This window comes from Acinonyx jubatus, chromosome C1 (assembly GCF_027475565.1).
Source record: "Acinonyx jubatus isolate Ajub_Pintada_27869175 chromosome C1, VMU_Ajub_asm_v1.0, whole genome shotgun sequence".
In the NCBI taxonomy this organism is placed as follows: domain Eukaryota; kingdom Metazoa; phylum Chordata; class Mammalia; order Carnivora; family Felidae; genus Acinonyx; species Acinonyx jubatus.
Window position 1 is genome coordinate 38167448 of NC_069381.1, and position 23904 is coordinate 38191351.

General features: G+C 45.5%; 1 protein-coding gene across 8 annotated transcripts in view; it reads right to left on the bottom strand.

Annotated features, from left to right (window-relative positions):
* LOC106973620 (BEN domain-containing protein 5) overlaps positions 1–23904 on the bottom strand; it is a 1423832-nt gene that overhangs the window by 235650 nt on the left and 1164278 nt on the right. For 3 of the 8 annotated variants that reach the window (XM_053213936.1, XM_053213942.1, XM_053213938.1), the window contains exon 7: positions 1627–1760. The exons of 3 other annotated variants lie outside the window; for them this stretch is intronic. In XM_053213936.1, coding sequence (XP_053069911.1) covers positions 1627–1760 — 134 coding nt within the window. Of the gene's footprint in view, positions 1–1626; positions 1761–11897; positions 11982–17081; positions 17432–23904 lie in introns of those variants that run through there. 2 more of the 8 variants (XM_053213954.1, XM_027059246.2) reach the window with 2 other exon arrangements.

Sequence of the window (23904 nt, forward strand, 5' to 3'; positions counted from 1 at the left end):
CCAACACACAAAAACCAAAGGGCATCCCACCAGTAACCTTTTCCTCAAGAATGCTTTAGTTGGGAAGGATGCTAAGAACTCTAATCTGTTCTAATCCAGGGCAGGAGCCATGCCTTATTTTCTCTGTGTCTCCACTGCCTACTCAGAACTGGCATTTGGCAGCAGCTTGATAAATGTTTACAAAACTGAAAAGTTCAAAGAATGCTAACACTGGAAGTTCCTTTCAGCTTTACTCCCTCATTTTCCAGGCGAGGAAACTGAGGCTCAGAGAGGAGAAGGACTATGCTTGGGGTCACGTGATGAGTTGCAGACAGAGCCAGGTCCAGAACCTAGAGCCCAACTTCCAGCACCAGGCCCCTTCCCCCACATCTGTCAGCCTCTCCCTGGGCTCCTGCCAAGCTGAGGCTCAGCAAGACAGTGGGTATACAGAGGACAGTTCATTGAGAAGAACATTATCCAGGACTATCTAGGGGCTGGAGTTTCGGCTGCCTGAGGAAATTCCAGCTCAAGTAGACAAAGCTTCCATTGAGGGGCAATGGGAGTTACAGGACCGACTGAATTCTTCACTCATGGCAGGAGGGCTAGGAGCTCTCCTGATCCGGGCATTGGTGGGAGGTGCAGACAACTGAGGACACGGGATTCCAGACAAATTAACTGTGTCAGGTCAAGCCTGCCTTAACTTCTCAGTAAGTTTCTGGGTATTTAATAAAAAAGAAACAAAAACAACATGATTCGGAGATTCAGTTACATGACAGAATCCTATCCTGTCATTTTATCCATCGGGATAAGGTGCTGCTAGTTTAGCTGAACTTATCTGCTAAAATTGTAATGATCACTTTAGATAACTGTGTCACTACACTATGAGAACATCAAGGGCAGTGACTGTGTCTGCCTAATCTTCATGACCCCGGGGGTCAGCACAGAGCCAGGCCCATAGCAGGGGTGCAATGAATTTATGAACTGAACTCAGCTGCATCTCTTGGACTATGCTTTGGGAATGTCCTTGACCTTTTGTCTGATGCATGGTCAATGAGGAAGGCAGCCTTCTTTCTCCTCCCTGCCTCTGGGGTACCCATTGTACTGAAAAAACATATGGCTTGTTGAATAAGACATTCACTTTACAAATGAAGGCTGGAGGAGACCACCTGGGAAGCAGATCAAAGGAAATGCAACCTCAGGCAAAAATTTTCTTCCAGCCCAGGGTCCTGCAAACTCCTCTGTGTACACCTGGTACATTCTGCTTCCTATCGAATCTATACCCTTTGCTGTTTGGCGCAATCTGATAGTGACTGGCTCTGAACTGCTGCCCAAGAATGGCTGCTTAATGTTCCTGGAGCTCACGGTTGTAGGCCAGAGAGGAATGCACCATTCCAAACCCTCAGCAGCGGATGACACTGCTTAGATGGGGCAAACGGGGTGGTGCATGGTGGCACAGCATGAGTCAGGGCTCCTGGACAGTTGGTCAGCAAGGCACACGCATACTAGCTGTCTCAACACCCTCCCAATCTGAAAAAATTGCCAGAGGACATTTATATGGGGAGAAGAGGCCAGACTGGAACTCTTTAGCTATCAAGAATCTGAAAATGCCCCCATATACGTCCAAAAGAAGGGGAAAGATTTTGTTACCTTGATGTGTCTAAGCTGTAAATCTTCTTCCCCATAATCTTTAACCTCACCATCTTCTTCTACGTGATTGAGAGAAAGTTTGGGGATTTTTATTTTCTTCTGCATCACACTGTTTTCAAGGTCAGATTTGTCTTCTAAAATGCATATCAAGAGAACAAGGTTCATTATGAGTCAAAATGCTCAAAATACCCATAATCGCAAATGCTAGAGAATGACTGACTGAGGCCAGACCAGTTAAAAAGGAAAAGCAAACAAACCCAAGACCTGTCCCTCCTGCATGCAGGGCTCCTAAAAGCAGCAGTGCAGATCAAACTCTAGGGTCAAAGGTACATGCTACAGGCACTGCCATTCGAAGTGTTGAAATAGTGTCCAATGATTTGGCTTAGGGGTTTCTCCACGAATACCTTAAAGGGTGGCCTTTTATGAATTCCAGGATCTTGGAACTGGAATGGCCCTTAGACTTCTATTTGGTCTAAACTAGCACATGGAGCCCTTGATGATCACCATCTTTCTAAGCCAGGCGAATTCCCAGGAAGACGTGTTTTTCTGCCAGCTCAGGTGCCAATAAGCATGAAAGGGATGATGGCTCTCATGGGGCCTCTCGTGGAGCCTCCCCACAATCCCGACATAGGACAGGCTGAGGTAAGACAGATATGAGAAGAGTAACAAGTAACATTTACTGCCTTTTTACTGGTATCAGATCACAGAATGACAGAGTTTGAGGGGCCTTGGTGACCAACTGGTCCAACTCTCATTCTACGGAGGAGGGAACTCAAACCCAGAGGACAGAAGGGGTTTGCCCAAAATGTGAGTCTGAGGAAGAGCCAGGAGGGAGAAACAGGCCTCTGGCATCTCACCCAGTGCTTACACGTGATAATAATACACACCAAAATGAACCACATACTGTAAAGTGCTACACAAATACAAAGGGATATTACTCCTCCTCACTTTCTCATTCTTTAAACTCAACTTCAGATAATCCAAAGAGATTTTAGACTTCTTTAGATTTAGATTTTTTTCTCCTGCACAGATTTCAAACTTTATTTCCCAGATCTATCTTTCACTGTAGATATCAAAAGTAAAAATTCAAAGAGGGGAGTTCTAGAGGTAGAAACTTGAGCCTGGAACTGGCCCCTTGTGGCAAATACTTTGGGATCTTGTGTTCTTGGCTTGAACTGAGACTCTAGGGATTGCTGTTTCTTTTACTTCTCAAAGGTTCCCACTGCTATAGCCCAAATTCACTTTCTAGCATGTTGCCCAATGCTGGATGTGGCATGTGGCCAGGTAGCTGGTTAAATACAGTCTCTGAGGGTCTTTATGTGTGAGTGTGTGTGTGTGTATGCATATGTGTGTGTGTTAAACATGCTCTTACACTTCCCCCAAGCCAGGCTTCTCTCTTCACAACTTGTTAGTAAAGCTGAGAAGGAAGCTTATAAGCACACAACTATTCTAGAATGTAGTCAAATGCCACATCTTCCCAAACAGTCTTAGGAAGGGAGCCCCCGCTGGAGAGGAGTGGGACTCTGGTACCAGAGAGACCTCTTTGGGAACCTCAGCTCTTGCATGGCAGGGTAAGGAGGGAGGGGGAAAGCCTTAGTCTCACAGAGCTCAGGTGTCTGCTCTATAATGCAGTGGGGAGGGACGGCACCAATAATTTACATAACTCACCGCACACTGCCTGGTACACATCAGGCTCTCAACAAACAGAACACTAAAACTGACATTATCAACATGCTCGGAATCATTTTTATCTCCTTAAGCATAAGGTGAGTAAAGATACAATTTTTAAAAATAAAGGAATGACTTAAGAAGGATATAGAGTATGAGGGCCCTGCCCAGGGAAAAAAAGACTAGTCTTTGTTAACACCCTCCGCCTGAGCAGAGGTGAAAACGGCCTTTCCCACTAACTGGAGGAGCAATCCTCAGGTTCTATTTTCACAAGAAAGGCCTGTTTTTGTTCTCTTTGTGCCTATAAAATACATCCAATGAGTTAGGCTGAACAACAGTGGGGACTGTGGTCTTTCTAAAAGAGCAACAGCTTCTTCCTCCTACAGATCATTGTTGACTCTAAGTCAAAAAGCTGTGAAAATATAAAAGCGAAAGAAAGTGCTTCAAATGATGTTACGCTGAAATGGGGTAGGTGGGCGTTTCCACATGTGAAAAGCCAGACACAGAGGATGAGAAGGTGGTGTTAGGACTTCTGGATGTGTTGGGGCAAAGCTTCTGAGCTAGTTGTCAGTTTGATAAATTCAAGGGCAAAAGTTTGAGATGGAGACACCAAACTAGAAGTGACAAGCCACCCTCTGCCTCCTGAGCTGAAACTGTGTAGCTCAGGATCATGTTGGTTGGAGAGAAGCAATCATTCAGATGTGCAACACTAGGTAATATTTGCACTGAGGACAATCCTCAGGTCATCTCATGCAACCCTTTCAAAATGCAGATTAGGAGACTGAGGTTCCAAATGGTGAAGTCCACATATCTGTGTACTCAACAATCAGGCCCCAGGGATACAGGAATAGCAGTACAGTTCACGTTCTCATTGTGGAGAGCTCACTGTTGTGCAAGGTCATAGAAGTTAGTGTCAAAACATGAATAGTATGAGAACTCAGAACCTGTACCCAGCATCCACGGCATTTTCTCCTATGCCTCAGCATAACATTTCCTGAGAATATACACTTACAAGATCTAGCCTGGGCCCCAGAACATGGAGAACGAGCACCCAGTTGTGGGAACACACAATAAAACCACTGAAAAAACAATAATCCAAGATCTTCAATACTGAGTTTGAATAAGGGGGAAGTAACTGTTTTCAGAGGCAAGGGAGATCACTTTGGTCAGTGCAACCATGGTAGGTGCTTGAGAAGAGGCAGCATTTGAGCTAGGCTCCTTACTAACTGACTTACTGAGTGAGTTACTCTACTTCTCTGATCCTGCTTCCTCATCTGTGACTCACTCACTTGGCCAGGATGTTGTGAAGTGGCCAGGATCACTTCTGTATCAAGTTCTAGTAAGAACCTGAGTGGACTGAATGGTATTTGGGCAGTTTTCATAAAAGGATAGCCATTTAAGGGTGATAAGAATCTGGAGGCAGCTGGGTGGCTCAGTCGGTTAAGCGTCCGACTTCGGCTCAGGTCATAATCTCATGGTTCATGAGTTCGAGCCCGGTGTCAGGCTCTGTGCTGACAGCTCAGAGCCTGGAACCTACTTTGGATTCTGTGTCTCCCTCTCTCTCTCTGCCCCTCCCCTGCTTGTGTGCACACATACTCTCTCTCTCTCTCTCTCTCTCTCTCTCTCAAAAATAAATAAAAACATTTAAAAAAAAAGGGTGGCAAGAATTTGGAACACACAAAAGGGACAAAGACTAGAAACTAAAAAAGGAATGTTGGGAAAATATTCAGACTGGTATGGTTACTAAACATGGTTCAGTAACAGGCAGAAAAAAGAGGTGAGGAAAGAAGTTAAGGCAGTTGGAGCTTAGAGAGTAAATGGCCTTGAATGCCAAGGTAAGAAGAACTGAGGTCCAGCTAATAGGTGTGGGGAAAAAACTAGGAGTGGGGCAACCCGGATTCCAAGTCCAGTCCTGCCACTTGGTGGGATAAGAAGTCAGGCAAGCTGCTATGTCAGTGAGTGTCATTCTTCTCTTTCTCTTTCTCTTTCTCTTCTCTTTGAGTATGTATCTCAAGTGGGAATCAAATCAGCTGAGTAAATGTACATTGAAAGCAACAGAGCCCTGTCTGTATATATGGTGGGTGGCGAAGCTCGGTAGAGCCTGCTGCAGGTTTGCATTTGGGGGTGGAGACCTGCCCAGCTGCCTGCCTGGGGTGCTCCACTCTCTACCTGAGGCCCCACCCCCACCAGTTATACCCAAGGCTCCATGCTTGCCCAGCTAACTGGAATGCCCCCTTCCTTTCTTGTCTGCCTGGCAAACTCCACACAGCCTCCATTCACCTCCTCCTTCCTCCTCAAAGGTCCCAATACACATTGTACAAACCTCTAGGTAGCTTATTTTCTTACTCTGCTGAGATCATCTGGTTTGAAGTCAACCTTCCCCACTGGAGTGTGAGTTACCTCAGGGCAGGGCCCAAATCCTAGACCTGGCCATACAACAGGGAATCATCAAACAAAAATGTTTAATGGAAGAATAATTTTTAAAAAGAGGCTACACCAATAAACCTATGAAAAGGTGCTCACAATCATCAGTCATTAGGGAAGCGCAAATCAAACACATAATGAGATACAACTATCCACTCACTAAGATGGCCATAATGAGAAAACACAAGGGAAGAGAGAAGAAACAGAACAAGCAATGAGAGGATGTGGAAAAACTGGAGCCTGCATTCACTCCTGGTGGGAATGTAAACTGGGGCAGTCACGGTTGAAAACAGTCTGGCAGTTCCTCCAAATGTTACATATAAGACCATCATATGACTAAGCAATTCCACTCCTAGGTATACGCCCAAGAGAAATCAACACATATCCAGCAAAAATTTGTGCATGGATGTTTATAAGCAACATTATTCATAATGGCTAAAAGGTGGTGACAACCCAATTGTCTATTAATTGGTGAATGGATTAAAAAAATGTGGTATATCCATGCAATAGAATATTACACAACCATAAAAAGAAATGAAGTGCTGACAGATAGCGACAACGTGATGAATTCTGCAAAACATTATGCTAAGTGAGAAAAGCCAGACACAAAGGCCACATGTTGTCTGGTTCCACGCATGTGAAATACCTGGACAGGCAAATCCATAGAGACAGAAAGTATGTTTGCCAGGGGCGTAGGGGGAAGAGGCAATGAGAAGTGACCACTTAATGGGTAACAGGGATTTTCTCTCTCTCTCTGCATGTGTGTGTGTGTGTGTGTGTGTGTGATGAGAATGTTCTGTCATCAGATAGTGAAGATGGTTGCAGAACACTGTAAATATACTAAGAATTCCTGATTTGTACATTCTTTAAAATGGTCTAAATAGTGAATTTTATGTTATTAGACTTCAATTAAAAAATAGGCTACCACTTGTAGCATGTCTACTACCTACCAGGTACCATCATAAGGCTCTTTACTTACATTACTACATCTCACAACAATCCTGCAATTATTAGCCACATTTTTTTTTCCCACAAAAAAAGAAATGAGACTCAAAGAAGGCTTAGTGCCATCCAGATGGGAAGATGCAGAGTCAAAATTTGTTCTAAGTCTCTCTACCTCCAGAGCCCATGCTCTACCCTTTCTAAACACAGGCCTATAACATGCAGAACCAGAATAAATGTTGAATGAATGAATGATGGCCATAGATGAAAACATCCAAATTCCCCAGCCCGAAGTTCAAAGCAGAAGACCACTTTATTCCTGCTCTCCTGCATCTCCAGATGCCTCTGTCCTCAGGAAGCCTCCAGAAAGCAGCAGTGATCATCACCAGACATAACAGAAACAGGTTGTAGCGAGGCCTAAGGACTTGAAATGGATTCTTTGAAAAGGTAGGCTGAGCAGTAAAGTCTGAAATGACAAGAGTGACTTCTAGAAAGCAGAAGCAGATAGTCCCTCCAACCCCATGCCTCCTGATCTGGACACATGGCCAGGGAGATCCTGAGGCTCCTCTGGAGCTAACTACTTCCTGGTTCCATCTTAATGCTCATCAGTCTCCAACTTGACTGGTGCTCCAGGGATAAGGGCTCACGAAGCCCTGGGGCCTCCATTCATCCTTTTCTGTAGTCAGTGCACATTTGCTGAGCTCTGGTCTCAGTTTGGACCACTACAACCCAGAATGTACCAAGAACCCCAACCAGAAAGCAAGATTTGACTTCCTGAGAGATGCTGCCACACATGGGGCAAACCTCTGGGTCTCCAGGCCTTCCTGACCCTAATCCTGATTGAAGGTGGTACCTCACATCTATATCTAAGCTACAGAAAATTAATGAATAATCAGTGTCAGCACAAAAAGTGGAAGAAGTGGTTGGGAGAGGGAGGCCCAGGATCTAATAAAAGCAGCATGGTCATTTGAATGAGGTGGTCCTAGTTTGGAATTCTGTCTCTTCCACATACTAACTGTGGGACCTTGGGCACACTACTTAACCTGTCTGAGTCTCAGTTTCATGATCTATAAAATGGAAATGATAAACTGTTTTCCAAAAGATGGTGCATGTAAAACACCAAGCACAGTGTCTTTCTTGTCACAGGTGTTCAATGAATAGCTGCGCTGAGGCTATCCCTGTGGGTTATGTGCTTGGCTTTTATCCCATGGCAAAAAGAACCACTGCGGGTATCTGACACAGTCTGAGACATGATGAAAGAGATGTTTTGGGAAGATTAATGTGGCAGTGGCAAGCAAGATGGATGAGGTGTGAGGAGGAGACTGAACATAGGGTGACAAGAAGCTATAACTCTTGACTGGTCACAATAATGAAGGTGAACAGTGGTGTGGATCATCTAAGGCAGCAAATAACCTCATGTAGCATTCTAATGTGGCTTTGGGGTGTGCTTCTAGCTTCACATTCCAGGAAAGCACAAAAGGAACCAGCAGTGGACTCAGAAGGATGAGGAAAACTCTCTAGTCAACCTGCCTTTGCAACTGTTCCAAGCTTAAGACTAAATAATCAGTTCTCAGGTAAACAAACAAATATGTAGCCTCTGAAGAGACAACCTTTACTGATTCTGACTGCCTAATTCTCTTGTTTCCAGGGGAGAGAAAACTACCAAGGATTTGGGCATCAACTATTTCCTCCTCCTTTGCAGCTGCTGTGATGTCAGTTAATTTCATTCATCCATTCAACAATACTAAGTACCTACTGTGTGCCAGGACCCATGCCAAATTCTTTATTAACATCAATATACTTAATCCGCCTGAGAATTCAACTGAAGCAGAAACCAAGGCTTAAGGAAGTGAGATGGCTTGCCTAAGACATAAAGCTATTATACAGTGGAAACAATTTCCAATCAGGTCTGCATGACACTCAGGCCCTCCCTGTTCGTATCATGTAATTATCCTATAGGAACAAGAGAAAAATGGTTAAGTTGCTAAAATATCCTCAACTGAACTACAAGGCACATATACAATGATGAGCATGTCCATATAACTTCCAGAGTGCCTGCTTTCTCCTAAAACCTTGCCTACACCCAGAAGAATGTTGTGATAAATTCCCAAATTGAACTAGGCATTATACAAGTCCCATCTGACTTGATGGCAGACTCCTGAACTGCAAGCTTATCAAATCCACCCAGCTCTACATAATCCGCAGAGTCCTTATTCAAAGCCGTAAAATAGGGTAGAAGCTACTCTTCATTGGTGTCTGTTACTGACCTTTGAGAAAGAGACATCCCATTAAAGTGGAGGTACAGTAACAAGCAAATAGTGTCTTAGAAAACAGGCAGGTGGACAGGAATTGCCATGCAAGTCTGTCTTCAAAAGCGATGATAGCCCTGAAGGATTTGCAGCATACAGTTAACATGGGAGAGGGACTGTCGTGACTCCCATCTTACATAAAATCATGCTGGATAATTAAAAGAATCCAGTATCAGAGAGTTTAATGTGGTGTGGGTTTGTTAGCTAGGGTGAAATTCTGAAAGGCCAAACATAAAATGTTGTACAAAAGTTGGTCTTGTCTTAAAAATATCTACAGGCAAGTTTAAAGTTTCTCATATGTACAAAAATCCTGTAAAGTCTTACGATGTTTGCATTAAAAACAGACATGCCACAGAGAAGGCACGCACATTGCGTTTTCTAGACTGTGGTGTTTGTTTTTACAGTATCCAAGGCAGGCAAAATTCTCAAGTTTCAAGGATTATATCCAGTCAATAGACCAGAAAGAAGAGGGCCCGCTGTGGTATAGCAGAAAGAAATCAGGAGATGCTGGTTCGAGGCCTGGCTCTGTAGCTAACTCTATGGCTGATTGGGCACCTTTTTTTGGTTTTCTTTTCCGTAAAACACAGGGACTAGACTAGAAATCCTCAATGGGTCCTTCCAGCTCTGTGACCGCTGACCAGTCACAGGGAAATCCAGGTCTCTTTCTTTTCTGTGCAGCGCAGGGTAAGAATAGATGATCTCATCCCTCCAGGTGGGCACATTAGAAGAAATGTCCCACTGATGCCATTCAAGAAGGAGGAGAAGAAATTGCTAACCAGGTTTCAGTAGGTCTCCTTGCTCTCCCTCCCACTGCCTCACTGGCCTTGGCACAGGGCTGCAGCACAGACAATACTAGGAACTTCATCCTGCTGGCTCATTTGTCAGGGTAATGAAAGGCACCAGCATAGGGTCACAAAGGGCCAAAACATACTGGGGGATGACTAGCCTTTCATGCTGAAGCCAAGCCCTAGGAGGATTTAAAATACACACAAGTTAAACTTACACTTATCTGCTTCTTACGTGTGCTTGTTCCTCTAAATCAATCCTTTCCACGAATAGTAGTACCCACAGCTAAGGAAGCTGTTCTCTCAGGGACCCTTGGCTACCATAGTCCTTAACAGCGGCCTATATTTAGTGAGTACCTACTGTGTGCCAGACGCTTTTCCATATTACCTTGCTAAGTAACCCAGTGGGTGAGTAGCTGATTACTATTCCTGCATCACACTTGAGCACCTGAGACTCAGAGGTGAATTGATCTCCCCAAGGTCACACAGGTTCTAAGTACCAGAGTCACTATTTGAACCCAGATAGTCAGACTTCAAAGCCCATCTTCTTTCATTCTCTACACTTCATCCTTGATACTTAAGGAAGTGACCTAGAGGTCCCCTAACCAAATTCTCTCATAGGGCAGGATTCCATTCCAGAATATCCTTGACCTACTTGCCACCTCCAGTGATAAGGAGCTTATCATCATGCTGGAAGCCCTTTTAGTTGTTCATCGTTCTCTCTGTTAATATCATATTGCTCCCACCAACTCCTATGAATTCCATTCTTTGCATCCAACTCTGCTTTTTGGACCCCAAAGAACAGGCCTGATACTTCCTGCACTGGGGGCAAAACTCAGACACTGAAAACTACCAAAATACCCCATGCAAATCTTTCTTCTCTTGCTTATATATACTTAGCCGTCCTTATGTCTAACCAATAGCTCTGAGGAAAAAGTAGTTGTATGTAGTTAAGAGAAAAACAAGCCTAGATCTGGGATCCAAAGACTCTTTCTTAGTTTGATTTTCAGGACACCCTTCTGTCCTGGTTACTACTCGATTCTCTGTCCATTTCTATTTCTTCCCAGTCACCTTTTTTGGGCTCTTCTTCAGCTGTACCCTTAAAAGCTGATGTTCTGAACAGTTTTGCCTTGCATGATTCTTCACTCTGCACCCTCTCCCGCTGTGACCTCACCAGTCTTGTGGCTAATGACTTCCACATTTGGATCTTCAGCCCAATTTCAGAGTGCTGTCCTGAACCTTGGCCATATGCCTAATTGCTCTCCTGGAGCATCCACCCAGATGTCCCACAGGCCCCTAAGATTCAACTTGTCTCAAGCGAAACTCATCATCTCTTCCAACCAACTACTCTTCTAGTGCTCCCCATGGAGGGAGGAGAGGCCAGATTACCACATCCTCCTCACCACAACCAGGCTGTTCCCAAGTCCCATGGATTCTCCTTTCTTGATCCCTCTCAGACCCATCATGACCACTGCCACCTTAGTTTAGGTGTCACACTTTTTGAATGAACTGACTCACACTTCTCCACAAGCCCTGAGTACGTGGGAAGATTCAGTTCATTGCCTGGCACCTATCGCACCTGCTATACCACTGTTTGAATAGCTCGCTTCTCCCAGGTAAAACAAGAAGCCCTATTTTATAGGGATGTAGACAGAGTATATAGAAATTCTTAGCACTGGACCTGGAACCTGGTGAGCACTTCATAAATATTTAGTAAGTTAGTCCTTAAAGGCAAAAAAACAGAAACAAAAAACAATGCCCATTCCTCCTGCATTTCCCTCCAGCATATGGCTGACCACCTAGTATAACTCAATACCAGCAGAACTTAAATACATCAGAGAAAACCTCTTCAGGGCATGTATGCTTTTCTGGTAAGCATTTTAAAATGAAGAGTTCACACATCTCTCTGTCTCTCTAAGGAGTTTATAAGACAAGCAGGTAGGCACAGTGGAAAGAGAATTAATCTTGGAGTCAAAGATCTAAATTTGAACTCTACTTTTCTGGTGTGTTTTTAAAAATAAAAACTAGTGTGTTCTTGAATAACAAAACACCACACAAAAGAGAAAGACCTCAGCTTGCCTGGGGGCAATTTTTTTTCTTTCATCCTGTGAACCAGAACTCTGAAGTACTCTGTAGCACATACCATTTAGTTGTAACAAATCTGTGGTTCTCCAACAAGATAAATCACATCAGACTGAGCCTTCAATGGTTAACATTTCAGTGGAATCTGCAACAGATGACAGCAGGCAAGTTCCAATCTTTGCTCCAATGTGTATTAGCAGAACATGTCAAAACCTAAATTAAAAGTTTTCACTCGCTTTAAAAAAAAATAAATCCTTTTGTTGGCAGTCTCCCACTGATGACATGTAACAATCTTTGCATATGAAATCGGCTAGTCCCCTGCTTCGCTGCTAACTTTGTAGAAGTTCCAAAGCGTTTCTGGAGCAAGTGATCTATTTGGACCGACAATGCCAAGCTGGGACCTGAGCCCTGAATGAGCTAAAATTACCAAAGCAAGAAGAACGTGGCTTTGGAAGCTATTCCCCCCCAAGTGTGGGGTTTTTCTAGTCAAGGGAGTGATAAAGAATGTTGACTCTTTCCAGATGAACAACGTTGAATGAAACCTCAGAATCCCGCTGCAGGTTTCTGCTCTGAAAAACAAGTTGCTGCTACAGAGGTTCCTGTCCTTTCCTACTTCCGCTCCCCAAACATAATAAATGCACCTGTCTTCCCCAAGTTCATGAGTTCAGCACAGGCTGTCTGGTGTGGCCTGCGTGCTGGGCACTTGCAGGCACAGAGACCAGGGAGATGGGGCCCTGTCCTAGATGAGTTCACTGGCTGGTAAGGTAGACAGGCACACTGAAACAAAACCCAAAATGCTAAGATCCATAAGCAAGGGACAAGCAAAGCAAAGGGAGAGCTCTGAGGAGGGAGAATCTCCTCTTGGGGCAGAGGGTAGAACCGGGAACACCCTTGAGGCAGTGGGGCTCCCAGTGTATTTTGTCCCCTCCTCTACAGCCCTCAGCTCGCTGGACCACAAACATGTCACATGTTTGCCTTTCCCACTCGAAGGTGAGCTTCATGGGCAGAGGCCCCACATCAGACAATGATTAATCCATCTTTGTTGGCTCAAAGGAGCGACTGCGGGTGTGTTCTCAAGAAGGCACGAAATACCGGAGGTCTATGAAAAGTAGGAAGGGTGGATGAGGCTGGAGAAGGGAGGGAGGGCTCGGGCTGCTATAAATGCCAGGAAGCTGAAGTTTAATTCACTAGGCAAGAGGGAGCTACAGAAGGTTCTAAGGAGAGAAGTGAATTGACCTAAGACTTCGTTTTAGAAGATTATTCTGATGGTGATTTAGAAATGAGACTGCAGAAAGGGTGAGCAACTAGAAGGCCTCTGCATTGGTTTAGACAAAGAAAAACTGGTACAGGCCTGAATGCGCAGTGGCAGTAGGGCTGGAAAAGAAAGACTTAAAAGAGAACCTGCAAAGCCCACCTAGAATTGGCCTTTTCTTTGCTCCCACCCCTCTCCCTGCCAGTGCCTGGCTTCTACCTATAATTCTTACCATGGGCCCTATGACTACATATTACCTGAGGATGATGCCCCTTTCTTCTCCATCACTCTGCCCCTGACAAAAACCTATACTTTTCAGGGCCTGATAAGTGAACTCTTGTCTGCCCCAGGTCGTGCTGTCATTTCAATGCCAGTACCTCAGCTGTACTGGTGCATTCACTTATTATGGCACTGGGCCTGGCATGTAGGAAGTAGCAAAGGGACATCTGACGACCAAAGGAATTTAGCACACCCAAATAATAACATAGCATAGGTGCCTGGATGGAATAACATAGAATTTTAAGACTGAGCCTACTGAAACCAGTTTTTGCCCCATAAAAACCACAAAATTCAATCCTATGAGCCACAGTAGCAGGCCAGATTGCAGCTGGATAATAGTGAGCTCTCGACATGGGTAGCTCTCACTTTCACAACCTGTTTGGCAAATAAATGAGAGTGAGCAAAGAGAGACCAACGGTGAACCAAGTCTTGAGTCACATGGCTCCTCTACAGAGGATGGGAGCTCCTCTGAGATTTCCTTAGTAAAATGACACCTAAAGGCAGAGAGGGCACGGACTGTGTGCTCTGTAGGAGGGAGGCTGGTAAGAGAGGAAGAAGACGAGCAGAATGGGCTTGAAAACTCTGAAATGAAAACTGTCCACTGGCTCAAAAACTGGCCTTGAGCTACACATTTCAGGGTCATTTCTTCCATTGGCTTTCACTCCTTCCAAGCATGCTGTGTGGTGGGTGGGAAGATTAGCTACTTTACAAAGCAGACTGCCAAGCAGGGCCTTGGCACTGGAAGACCTGTTTTCCAAGGCCAGCTTTGCCATTTATTAGCAGGCAAGTCTCAGCCTTGGTGTCCTCATCTAGGAAATGGAAATAGCCATAGCGATCTCTACCGACAGGGGCAAAGGGAGGACTAACAGAGACAATGCACATACACGTAGCAAAATCATCAGTACAGGTGGGTTTGTTTCTTTTTTCCTTGAAATGATATCACAATCTGTTGAGAGGAGGGCTGTACTGCAGGGTCTGATGCAAATGAAGCCATGACATAAACCACCACAGGCTGGAAAAATGCAACGCCCCACAGCAGTGTCTTTGACATTTCCTGGATATAAGAAGAGGTACACTTGAACACAGCTCTGGGTTGGCCCTGGGAAATACCCAGTAAAGTAACACACTTGTCACCCAAAGCCATAAAGTAGCCCTAAAACTGCCCCTGAACCCATGCTGTTGTTGCCAGAGAGGGATTAACTACTCATGGCTAATTCACAAACATAAAGCCATCTCTGCCTCACCATTGAGAGCTCATCTCCTCACATTTGATGCCACAACACAGTGGTGTTTATACCTGGGAGATGCCAGAAGATGAGCTCTTTAAGATGAAGTCACTGTGAGCAATTCTCAGAGCCACCATGTTCAAGTCAAGATGGAATTTCAAGACACACAGGAGAATTCTTTCAGGATAAATGAATCCCCAAACCCACCCTGGTCCTTTCAATCAGGTCTGCAGCCAGGGCATCGGCTCCCATTTAAAAATTAACCAGCTGATTGGAATTCAAAATGTGGTCTAGCCAACCTCAAGTTGTTTCTTCCTCTCCTTTTCTCCTCCCAAGGAAAGAAGTGAACGAGGTAGGGGAGGCACTTTCAACTCACTTTGCTCAACTGGCACCATGGTTCTTCTCTGGATCTACTCTGCCAATTTCCAGATGGTGCCTAGATGTGTTGTTGTTGTTGTTGTTGTTGTTGTTGTTGTTGTTGTTTTTAATAACCCCAGAGATTTATCAACATTCCAACTTGGAGGATGAATAGTCTATAGATTGAAGATTCATGGTTCTAGGACCAATAACTACATTTCTTACTTATGAGGACTTTCATTGATTTTTAAAATCAGAGTCGGTGAGGGCTGCCTAGCAGCCTCTCTGCAGTGCTTGAAGAGCCAAGCAGTTTGTTTGCTGAAAGAACAAGTGGATGAATGAACAATCTCTAAAAGAGGAAAGCAGTCATTAACACACTAAGTCACATACATACCGCTGACTTCTGACACACACCCCTTCCCTTCTCCTAAGGCCCTTCCAGATCTAGGAGTATAATACAATCATCAAGAAGCATGCTTTCTTTTCTTCTAGCCAAAGGGAAGCTGAGGTTACAACCTAGTTACAACTTCCTCAGGCCTATACTCTTGGGAAATAATCTCCTAGCCCCTTCCGTTAGGTAATTAAAAGCAAACGAACAAAATAAAACCTAATCAGCTACAAAGGTTTCCCTTTTCTATCTGCATGCTTCCTCTCAATCTGGTTTTCTGGACTCATCTGTCCTCGGGTGTTGCGAATGGGCCTATGCCCCTGTACCCCGGAGTGTGTCAGAGAAGTGGTGAGGATACAGTCTGTCAAAAAGGGTGGCCAGTCTTTAGTTCTTCTTTCCCACTCCTCAACTGCAAACCCACTTTCCAGAGGCCACGTGAGGTGGTGGAAAGGACCTAGAGTCATGAGCCAGAGCTCTGACCTGCTAATTTGCCATGGGACCCTAGGCAAGTCACTTCTGTGTTTCAAGCCAGTTTCTTTATCTGCCAAGTTTAAATATGATACATGCTGGCTTCATCTTTCAGGCTAAATGTGAGAAAGCAAAGGAAGTCGGAAAGATTGGAAAGGTCTTAAAACTACGACATCTTCATGCAGTTAGGAACTGGCCTTCCCTTCCTAACCCTGGTCTTCCCTTCCAAGTGGAGACCGGGCCAGCTGACTATCCCTGCCCACTCCAAGGTACCCGCCCCCCCCCCCCCCCAGCAGCAGCTAAAAGGCTGCTCCCCAAAACAGAAGTGATACTTTCTTCTTCCTCTCATGTCTGTACCCAAGTCTCTCAGTACTAGCTGGGAAAGAGTGTCCACTGACTTCTCTTTACAAAGGAAAAGGTGCCTCAATGTGGCAGAAATAACTTGGTGTAGGAGGCTGAAAGGCTGGTTTCTTGTCCTATCAGCAGCTGAACCTCAGTGTCCTCATCTGTCAAAATGGGGATGAGACCACCTGCTTTGCCATTTGTCAGGGCCCTGAGAAAGCAGGAATGGGAGGTCTGGTCTTAACCTGACCAGAAACTCTTTCCTCGCCCTCAGCTCTCAACCCAGGGAGGCTCCTGGGAGATTCAAAAGGGGTGTGGAGGCTGAGGGATGCTGAGTGCCACTACTACCTCTGCCACCTAGCCAGGAAGGGGCAGGAGAGAGTGGCATGCAGAGATCAAGGCCTCCTCATCCTGTCCAATGATGACCCGGATGGGACAAGCATGTCATAGCTTCCTTCTGTGAAGGGGGACTCCCACCTAGAAGAGTCTGACAACATCCAGCTAGCCTCCTCAGTTCCAGGAGGCACCAAGGGCCTTAAAGGAAGACAGACAGAGAAACTTGAGGAGACAGAGGAGCAGAGAGGGAAAGGACCAAAGAGAAGGTGAGAGGCAGAGAAATGAACGTGCAAAGGAAGGGAGAGAAAAGAAAAGTGAAGGAACCAGGAGAACAGGCAGAAACAGAAAGAGGACTGACGGAGAAAGAGCGATGGAGACAGACTGACAGCGCGGGAGTGTCGGGGAGGCGGGGAAGACAAAGGGGACCATCCGGTGTTTTTAACTGGTCTGGCCTTTTCGAGCCACCCCATCCCCAAAAGAAAAGCCTAGGGGGCGGGAGGAGGAGGCCGAAGCGAGCAGAGGCTCCCCCCGGCCCCCTCCGCCCCGGGTCCCTGCCCCCGCCCGGGTCCCGCCGTCCCTCCCGGCCCGCTCGCTCACCTGCCAGCGCCAGGATCTGGGCCTTGTGGAGCAGAAGCGCGCCCCAGTCGCGGGGGGCGCGCGGGGGGCTCTCGGGCCCGGCGCCCAGCTCCTCCGGGCCCCGGTACACGGCGTACACCTTCTGGTTGTCAAAATCCAGCCGCGAGCGGGGGCTGAAGTCGCGCACGCACGACACTGGCAGCGCGTAGCAGACGTTGTCCTCCAGGAACCGCACAAAGGCGTACATGGTGGGCGCCGGGGGCGGGCCCCGGTCGGGCCGGTGAGCCCGCGGGGCGGGCGCGGAGGTGGGGACCCGGCGGGGGGCGCGGGCCGCGCGGCCGGGCCGGGGGGCGGGGGCGGCTCCCCGGGACCCGGGCTCCCCCCACTGTTATTGTTCCTGAAAGCACCGCTCTGCCAATCGGCTGCTCTCGCCTGGGCGCGGAAAAGAGAGGGAGGGGGGGTAAGGGGGCGGGGGGCGGGTGAGGGGGGTTTGGAAGCGCACCGCCACTCGCAAAGTCAGACCCGAGCAATCACAGCCGGAGCGCGATTCGCGTAGGGAGAGGAAAGGGCAGGGAGACTGAATGGCAATAATAATAATAATAACAATAGCATTGCAGGAGAGGAAAAAAATGCATCGACGAAAAGTCGCGCTGCGTGCGGAGAGTATGATACCGCTTCAACAATCGCGCTGCAAAACAAATCGAATCGCAACAAAACTGCACTGCAAAGGAGGGAAGAGAGTGTGAGAGAATGAACGCAGGGTATGGGAAGGGGGCAGTCTCCTTGGGATCCCTTAGTGTAAACTTGCACTTGCAAGCGAGCAGAATTTTAGAGTGTTTCAAATAATTGTAGCCACTCCTCTTAGCTCCTTTAGTTCCCTTATCATTTTCTTCTTCTTCTTTTTTTGCAAAACTGCCAGGTCCTGCTGTGGGGAGGGTCAGTCAGCCAGAAACGTTCTCCCAGAGCTGCCAAACTAGTTCTGACCAGACCGGGGGCTTATCTGGGATTTCCAGTTGGACCAGCTGGCTGGGGTGGTGGAGGGTTAGTCCAGGGCAGCTCTCAGCCAGAGAGAGCAGGGGGCGACCCTCGCCCCTGTAGTCTTCGTCCACCGAAGCCCCTCTCCACCAAGTGGCTGGGACCACTTGGAATGAAGCAGGGAGTGGAGGGGTGCTCTGAGGGAGGCAAGCCCAGGGTTAGCTGGGCATTTTGGAGCACTTTGAGTTCAGGAATGGGACTCCGAGGAATACCAGTCTTTGCTCTGTCCTTAGTTTTCTAGGTGGAAAAGAGCTTGGAGGGGCTTGGGTACCCCCAGACTAGTCATGAAACAACTGAAAAAGGGCTGACGGGTCTCTGCTCACAGGGACCAGAGCCTGTTCAGAGGGGACCAGCAGTCTCACTGACGCCCCAGTATCATACATGGCTGCTTATATCCCCAATTTCCAGCCCAGGCCTGGCACTTGGTAGGGACTTCAATTTGGTGTGAAGAACAATAAATAGAAATCTGCATTCAGCCAGCCATCCAGTAATTCATTCTTCTAGTCAAGTAACCGATATTTTTTGGGTATGCACTATATGCCAGATTCTGGCTAGGTGCTAGTAGTAGAGAGATGAACAGACCAGACAAACACCTAGATTCCTTGCAGTGTTCGATAGTGCATCAGAAATTGAGGTTTTGGATACCTATGCCAAAATTAGATATGTTATTAAATGGATAACACCTTCCCTGTCCTCAAAACCCTTATGGTCCCGTCCGAGAGTAGTAAAAATGTTTAAGTAAGTGATTATGTTATATAGTCAGACAAGTGTTCTCATGGAGGAATGCTTAATGGAGGTGGCAGACCTAATTAAATGTTATATATTTTTAAAATTTATTTAAATGAACTCGAGCTGTAAAAAAAAAATGCACTAAAATATTGTTTCATAGTAGTGGTGAGTGATTTTGTTTTCTTTGTGTTTTACATTTATATGTTTATATTTAACTATTTTCCACAATTAGCAAGCATTATGTTATGATCAGAAAGTATTACGTATTAGTTTTATTTTTTTTTTTTTAACGTCTACTTATTTTTGAGACAGGGAGAGACAGAGCATGAACAGGGGAGGGTCAGAGAGAGGGAGACACAGAATCTGAAGCAGGCTCCAGGCTCTGAGCTGTCAGCACAGAGCCCAACGCGGGGCTAGAACTCATGGACTGCGAGATCATGACCTGAGCCGAAGTCGGCCACTTAACCAACTGAGCCACCCAGGCACCCCTACATATTATTTTAAAAAAAAGCACTCTACTCACATTTGGGATCAGCTACACTAATGATGAAGCTGGTAAGCCAAAACCCCCAAATTATTTCATCGTGATTTGGGGATTATGTTAAATGGGTGAACCTCATTAACACACATCTCCCAGATCCAAATGCACAGGTCAGATTAAGCTCCCTTAAACCGCGTCTGTATATATGTGGTTGTAGCCAGATATGACCACTAGTTTCCTGATGCAGATGTTGGCCTGACGTTGACCCACATGCTTGTGGAAAAATGAGGTGCCACACTGAGTTGTTCCAGAAGATTTACCTTCATGATTATGATTTCTTTGGACTGATCTTAAATGAGGTTTTATCTTAAGAATACATTCCTATGGTGGCCAAGGGGAAGTAATGTGTAGCAAGGCTTCTGATAATTCACAAGATGGATCATGCAGAGTTGGCCATATTTAATGAAAGTCCATGAAGCTCCAAATTAGGTTTGCAAAATAATTTCAGGTAGTACCATGGCCAACCTCCTATGCCATCTAAATGAAAGTGACCCCCAAATACAGTATCAGTCTCCTCTTTCTTACCACTTTACTGGAAATAGTACATACAGACACTTTAAACTATTTGACATTTCCCAAGATAGCATGCTTTATCAGGTCCCAAGCCTTTATGCTTGCTCTGCCCTCTTTCTGGGAAGTTCTTCCTCTTAGGGCACATGCTGACATCAATTTCCCCCAAACCAGCTCTAATGTCACCTCCTTTGTGAAGTCTTCCCCAACCGCTTGCACTCCTGAAGCACAGGTGATCTCCGTCTACTATTTTGTGCCAGCACCTTTTATCTTCCCTCATTACAATGAGCTCTTCGAGGGGGTACAAAAAAGGCTGAGTAACCTCGGAATCCCAGGTTCCTAGCATATTTAGATGCTTATAAAACAAATGTATTAAAGAAAGAGAACACGAGGTGCACCGTTTTTCTGAAAATCTGCTCCCTTTTTTCAGAGTTGGAGCTGAACCCAACTCTATCTCATTCCCAGTGACCAAAGGGTAGGCACTGTTTCCACTCCTTGTAAGACAGATTTGTGAACATGTTAAATATCACCATACCCTCAGTTCCCCACCCAAGTCAGAGTAAATAATTCTCATAAGAAGGCAATTCCATGTCCCAAGAACCCAGAAAGATGAAAAGAACAAAGTGACATGGATGCTAGCAGAGTAAACACAGACTCAAATACATTTTGCACGTAGGTGCACAGATTCTAGAGAAGGAACGACGGGTACGCAGGTATGGGATGCTCAAAGAGATACCACTGAACAGCCTAAGAGCAACAGAAAGACATCCCTGCTTCTGCTTCCAGTGTGACTCACACAGTCAGTCTTTAAACACAGCTTCATGGAGAACCTACTAAGTACTTCCTCTGCCCTAATGGAAATGGAGTCAAAGTACCTCTGACATGGAGACGCTAGCCCCAGGCTTTACTCAAGACAGTGCTGATTCATTGATTAGCAAGCAAAGATAGTTCAACAGTATAGATTCAAACTTAAAGAGGTGGTTAAAATGTCAGGTTCGACCAAATCGTGGTTGAATCCCCTCTTCAATATCCCTCTCCAATGGTCATCCATATTCCTCTTACACAGTTCTAATGTCAGGAGGTTTACTAGCACCCCTTAACTTTTGAACACTATTGACTGTGAGAAAGGTCTTTCTTACTTACACTGGGGCAGAACCTTTCACCTTGTAGCTGCCATAGTAGGTTCACCAAGAAGAGTCTCATGTCAGCTCCTCCCATATGGAAAACTCGGGATCCTGTGTCCTTAGGATCTTATCTGTCTTCTGCTCAGACATCTTCATTTCCTTCGCCTGTCTTTCCTCATGTGACCTGGTTTCAGTGATGATAATTGTGATATCTGCTTTTCCTCCAAATGTTACTGTAACCCAGGCATGCTGGAGCACCATGTATACATCTCAATTAATCCACACCAAACCCTTGAAGTGGGCATTATTAACCCCATGATAGAGTTGAGAAACTGGAGACCTACAGCAAAGCAGTTTGGCTGTGGGGGTCCCTGGAAGGTTGCAGTCATATTTACATTATAGACAGTCTGCTCTAGAGGCAGTGTAGGGTAAGGGCTGGAGGGGGGGGGGCAACGCTGGGGAGTGGGAGGCCTGTGATGAGGCTAACTGTCCTGTGCTTGCCCCTCCCCAGCCCCCTCTTTCTGCCGGCCAAATGTACTTTGCCTTTCGTCCAAGTCATTTTAATGGAGCAGAAAATGTACACATCTGGGGAAGCTTTGCAACTGCAGCTCCATTGTGCTGTCCTGTGGAGTTCTGCAGAGCCTTGGGTGAATGTCAAGCTCCTTCAGTTTAGCCAGCTGAGGCATGTTCAGTGGCAGCAGTGGGACTTATGTTTCATATTACTGCATGGAATTCTCAGTGTACTTTGCAAAACTATTTTAAGGAGACCTGGGTTCTGTGAATTTTAAAAGCAATTGGAGCATGTCTTTTCAACCTCGCCACTAATGATTGACCACATTTTTTCATGATTTTGCCTTTTTTTTTCCTCTGTGATATTTAATTTGACTTTTAAAGTCTCTGCTTTAAAATTCTTGCTCCCACCCCCAGAAAGTAACTTGCTGGGCTGTGAGCTCAGGGCCCCCATCTTCTCAGGTAAACTCGAGGAAGTGGATAGGTAAACTAGGAGGCTCTGCACCTGCTGGGAGGCCCATGGTAGGCATTACCCTGAGTTGGGTACTGTCACCCCAAAGCGGGGGCATCAAGCCAATGCATCCACATACACTCCCGGTCATGAAGTCTGGCTGGATTTGGTTGTGGGTTTGGGGCAGGGGAAGAGAACAGCAGCAGAGAGCAGGAAGGAAGGAAAGAGAGGAGTTGCTGTTGAGGACAAACTCAAAAGCCAGTGGACATTGCCTGAAGTTGGAAGGAATGTCAAATTGTCATGCAGGTGACAGCTTGGAGGGCCAAAGGAGTATGGGCTTTGGAATTGGCCCAGCGGTTAAACCCTGACTTTGCCACATCTTTTCTGTGACTTTGGGCAAGACAATTCACCTCTCTGAGCCTCAGTTTGATTATCTGTGAAATGAGGCTATCTTGTGGAGTTCTTGTGAGGCTCCGGGCAGGAATTTTTCACCCTCTCTGTTATCAGGATCACCTGGGAAACTTAAAAAAATATCCCATTTCCAGCTCCTATCCCCCAAGATCTTGATTCAATTGGTCTGGGGATAAGGCCTGGGCATTAATTTTTATTTCTTTTAAATTCCCAGATTATTCTAACATCAGACAAGGTTGAGTACTTCTAAGTTGTAAAATTTTAAGGTAACATGCCAGTCACATAGAAATTATTCAACGAGTTGTAGGTATTATTCTCAGGGGAAATATACAGAGTTCTGAAATGTCTATGTAACCTCTCTGAGGAACAGTAATTTCTTCATCTTAAACATGACATACCAATGTGAAAACAGGCAGCGTATTGTTGTCTTAGGCCCCAGATCTAAATCCTGACCTAATAAGTAAGGCCTATTCTTCCTAAGTGTGTGGTCATGGACAAGTTTCTGAATCTCTCCAAGCCTCATTTTCTTAAAGGGGATATTCATACAGCTCCATAGGGTTGTTATGAGGATTAAATGAGATATGTAAATGTAAATGTTTATGTCAAATGATTGGCACAGTGCCCAACACATAGTGAGTCCTCAATAAATTGTAGTTGCTGCTATTGTCATGCATATTATTATGTTTATTATGAGAGCTCTTATCCCCTTGCTGAGAATAAGGAGCCAATGAATGTTTATTGTATCAAATTGAATATAATGAGTTGAACAATGCTGATAATTATCCAGTAAGTGCCCCCAGCATGCTTCCATCCAAGTGCCACAGAGCTCTGGGCACAGATGGGTCACTAAAGAAGCTCAGATCTCACACATTCAAGCCTCTGAGGCTCGGGATGTTGCCCAAATTTGCAGCATACACTTCCAAGATATTGTGTTTGAAGCCATGCATTCTTTCAAACTGACTTTGTGAAGTACTTTCTTAGAATAAATAAAAACTTGTATGCATTACACAAAATGTGAAATGCAAAAACATTTATAGCGATTGAAAGCCTTGTGAATTAGCACCTTGGCTTGATGTTCAGATCAAGCAGACAATGGTCAAGCTCAACCAATGAGATCTCAGGTCTGTTATGACCTTATGTGGGTCACACAGAGGAGTTGGTCATACAGATGACCTGAATCCAGGCATTCTACTTCAGTAGTATATACTCTACATAAGCAACACAAAGCAAACAAACTCCCAATGGTCAAAGACCAAAAGAAGTTTGGTCTAACAAGTATTTGTTTAGGGTTTTCCATATGCCAGTCTAGGTGCTAGGATACAACAGTGAAAAAACAGATAGGGTCTCTTCTCTAGTGGAGCAAACGAATTCCCAATGTAGCCCAAAAACAGTAGAAACCCCGTTTGTAGTTTTCTGTTAGTGCCACTAGATAGGTTGACATTTTCAAACAGTTATCTCTAAGGAGAAAACAAAATGGTCGAAGACCAGTAGAAGAGATTGTGACAAGGGAACATTATTTGAATTGGTTTTGAA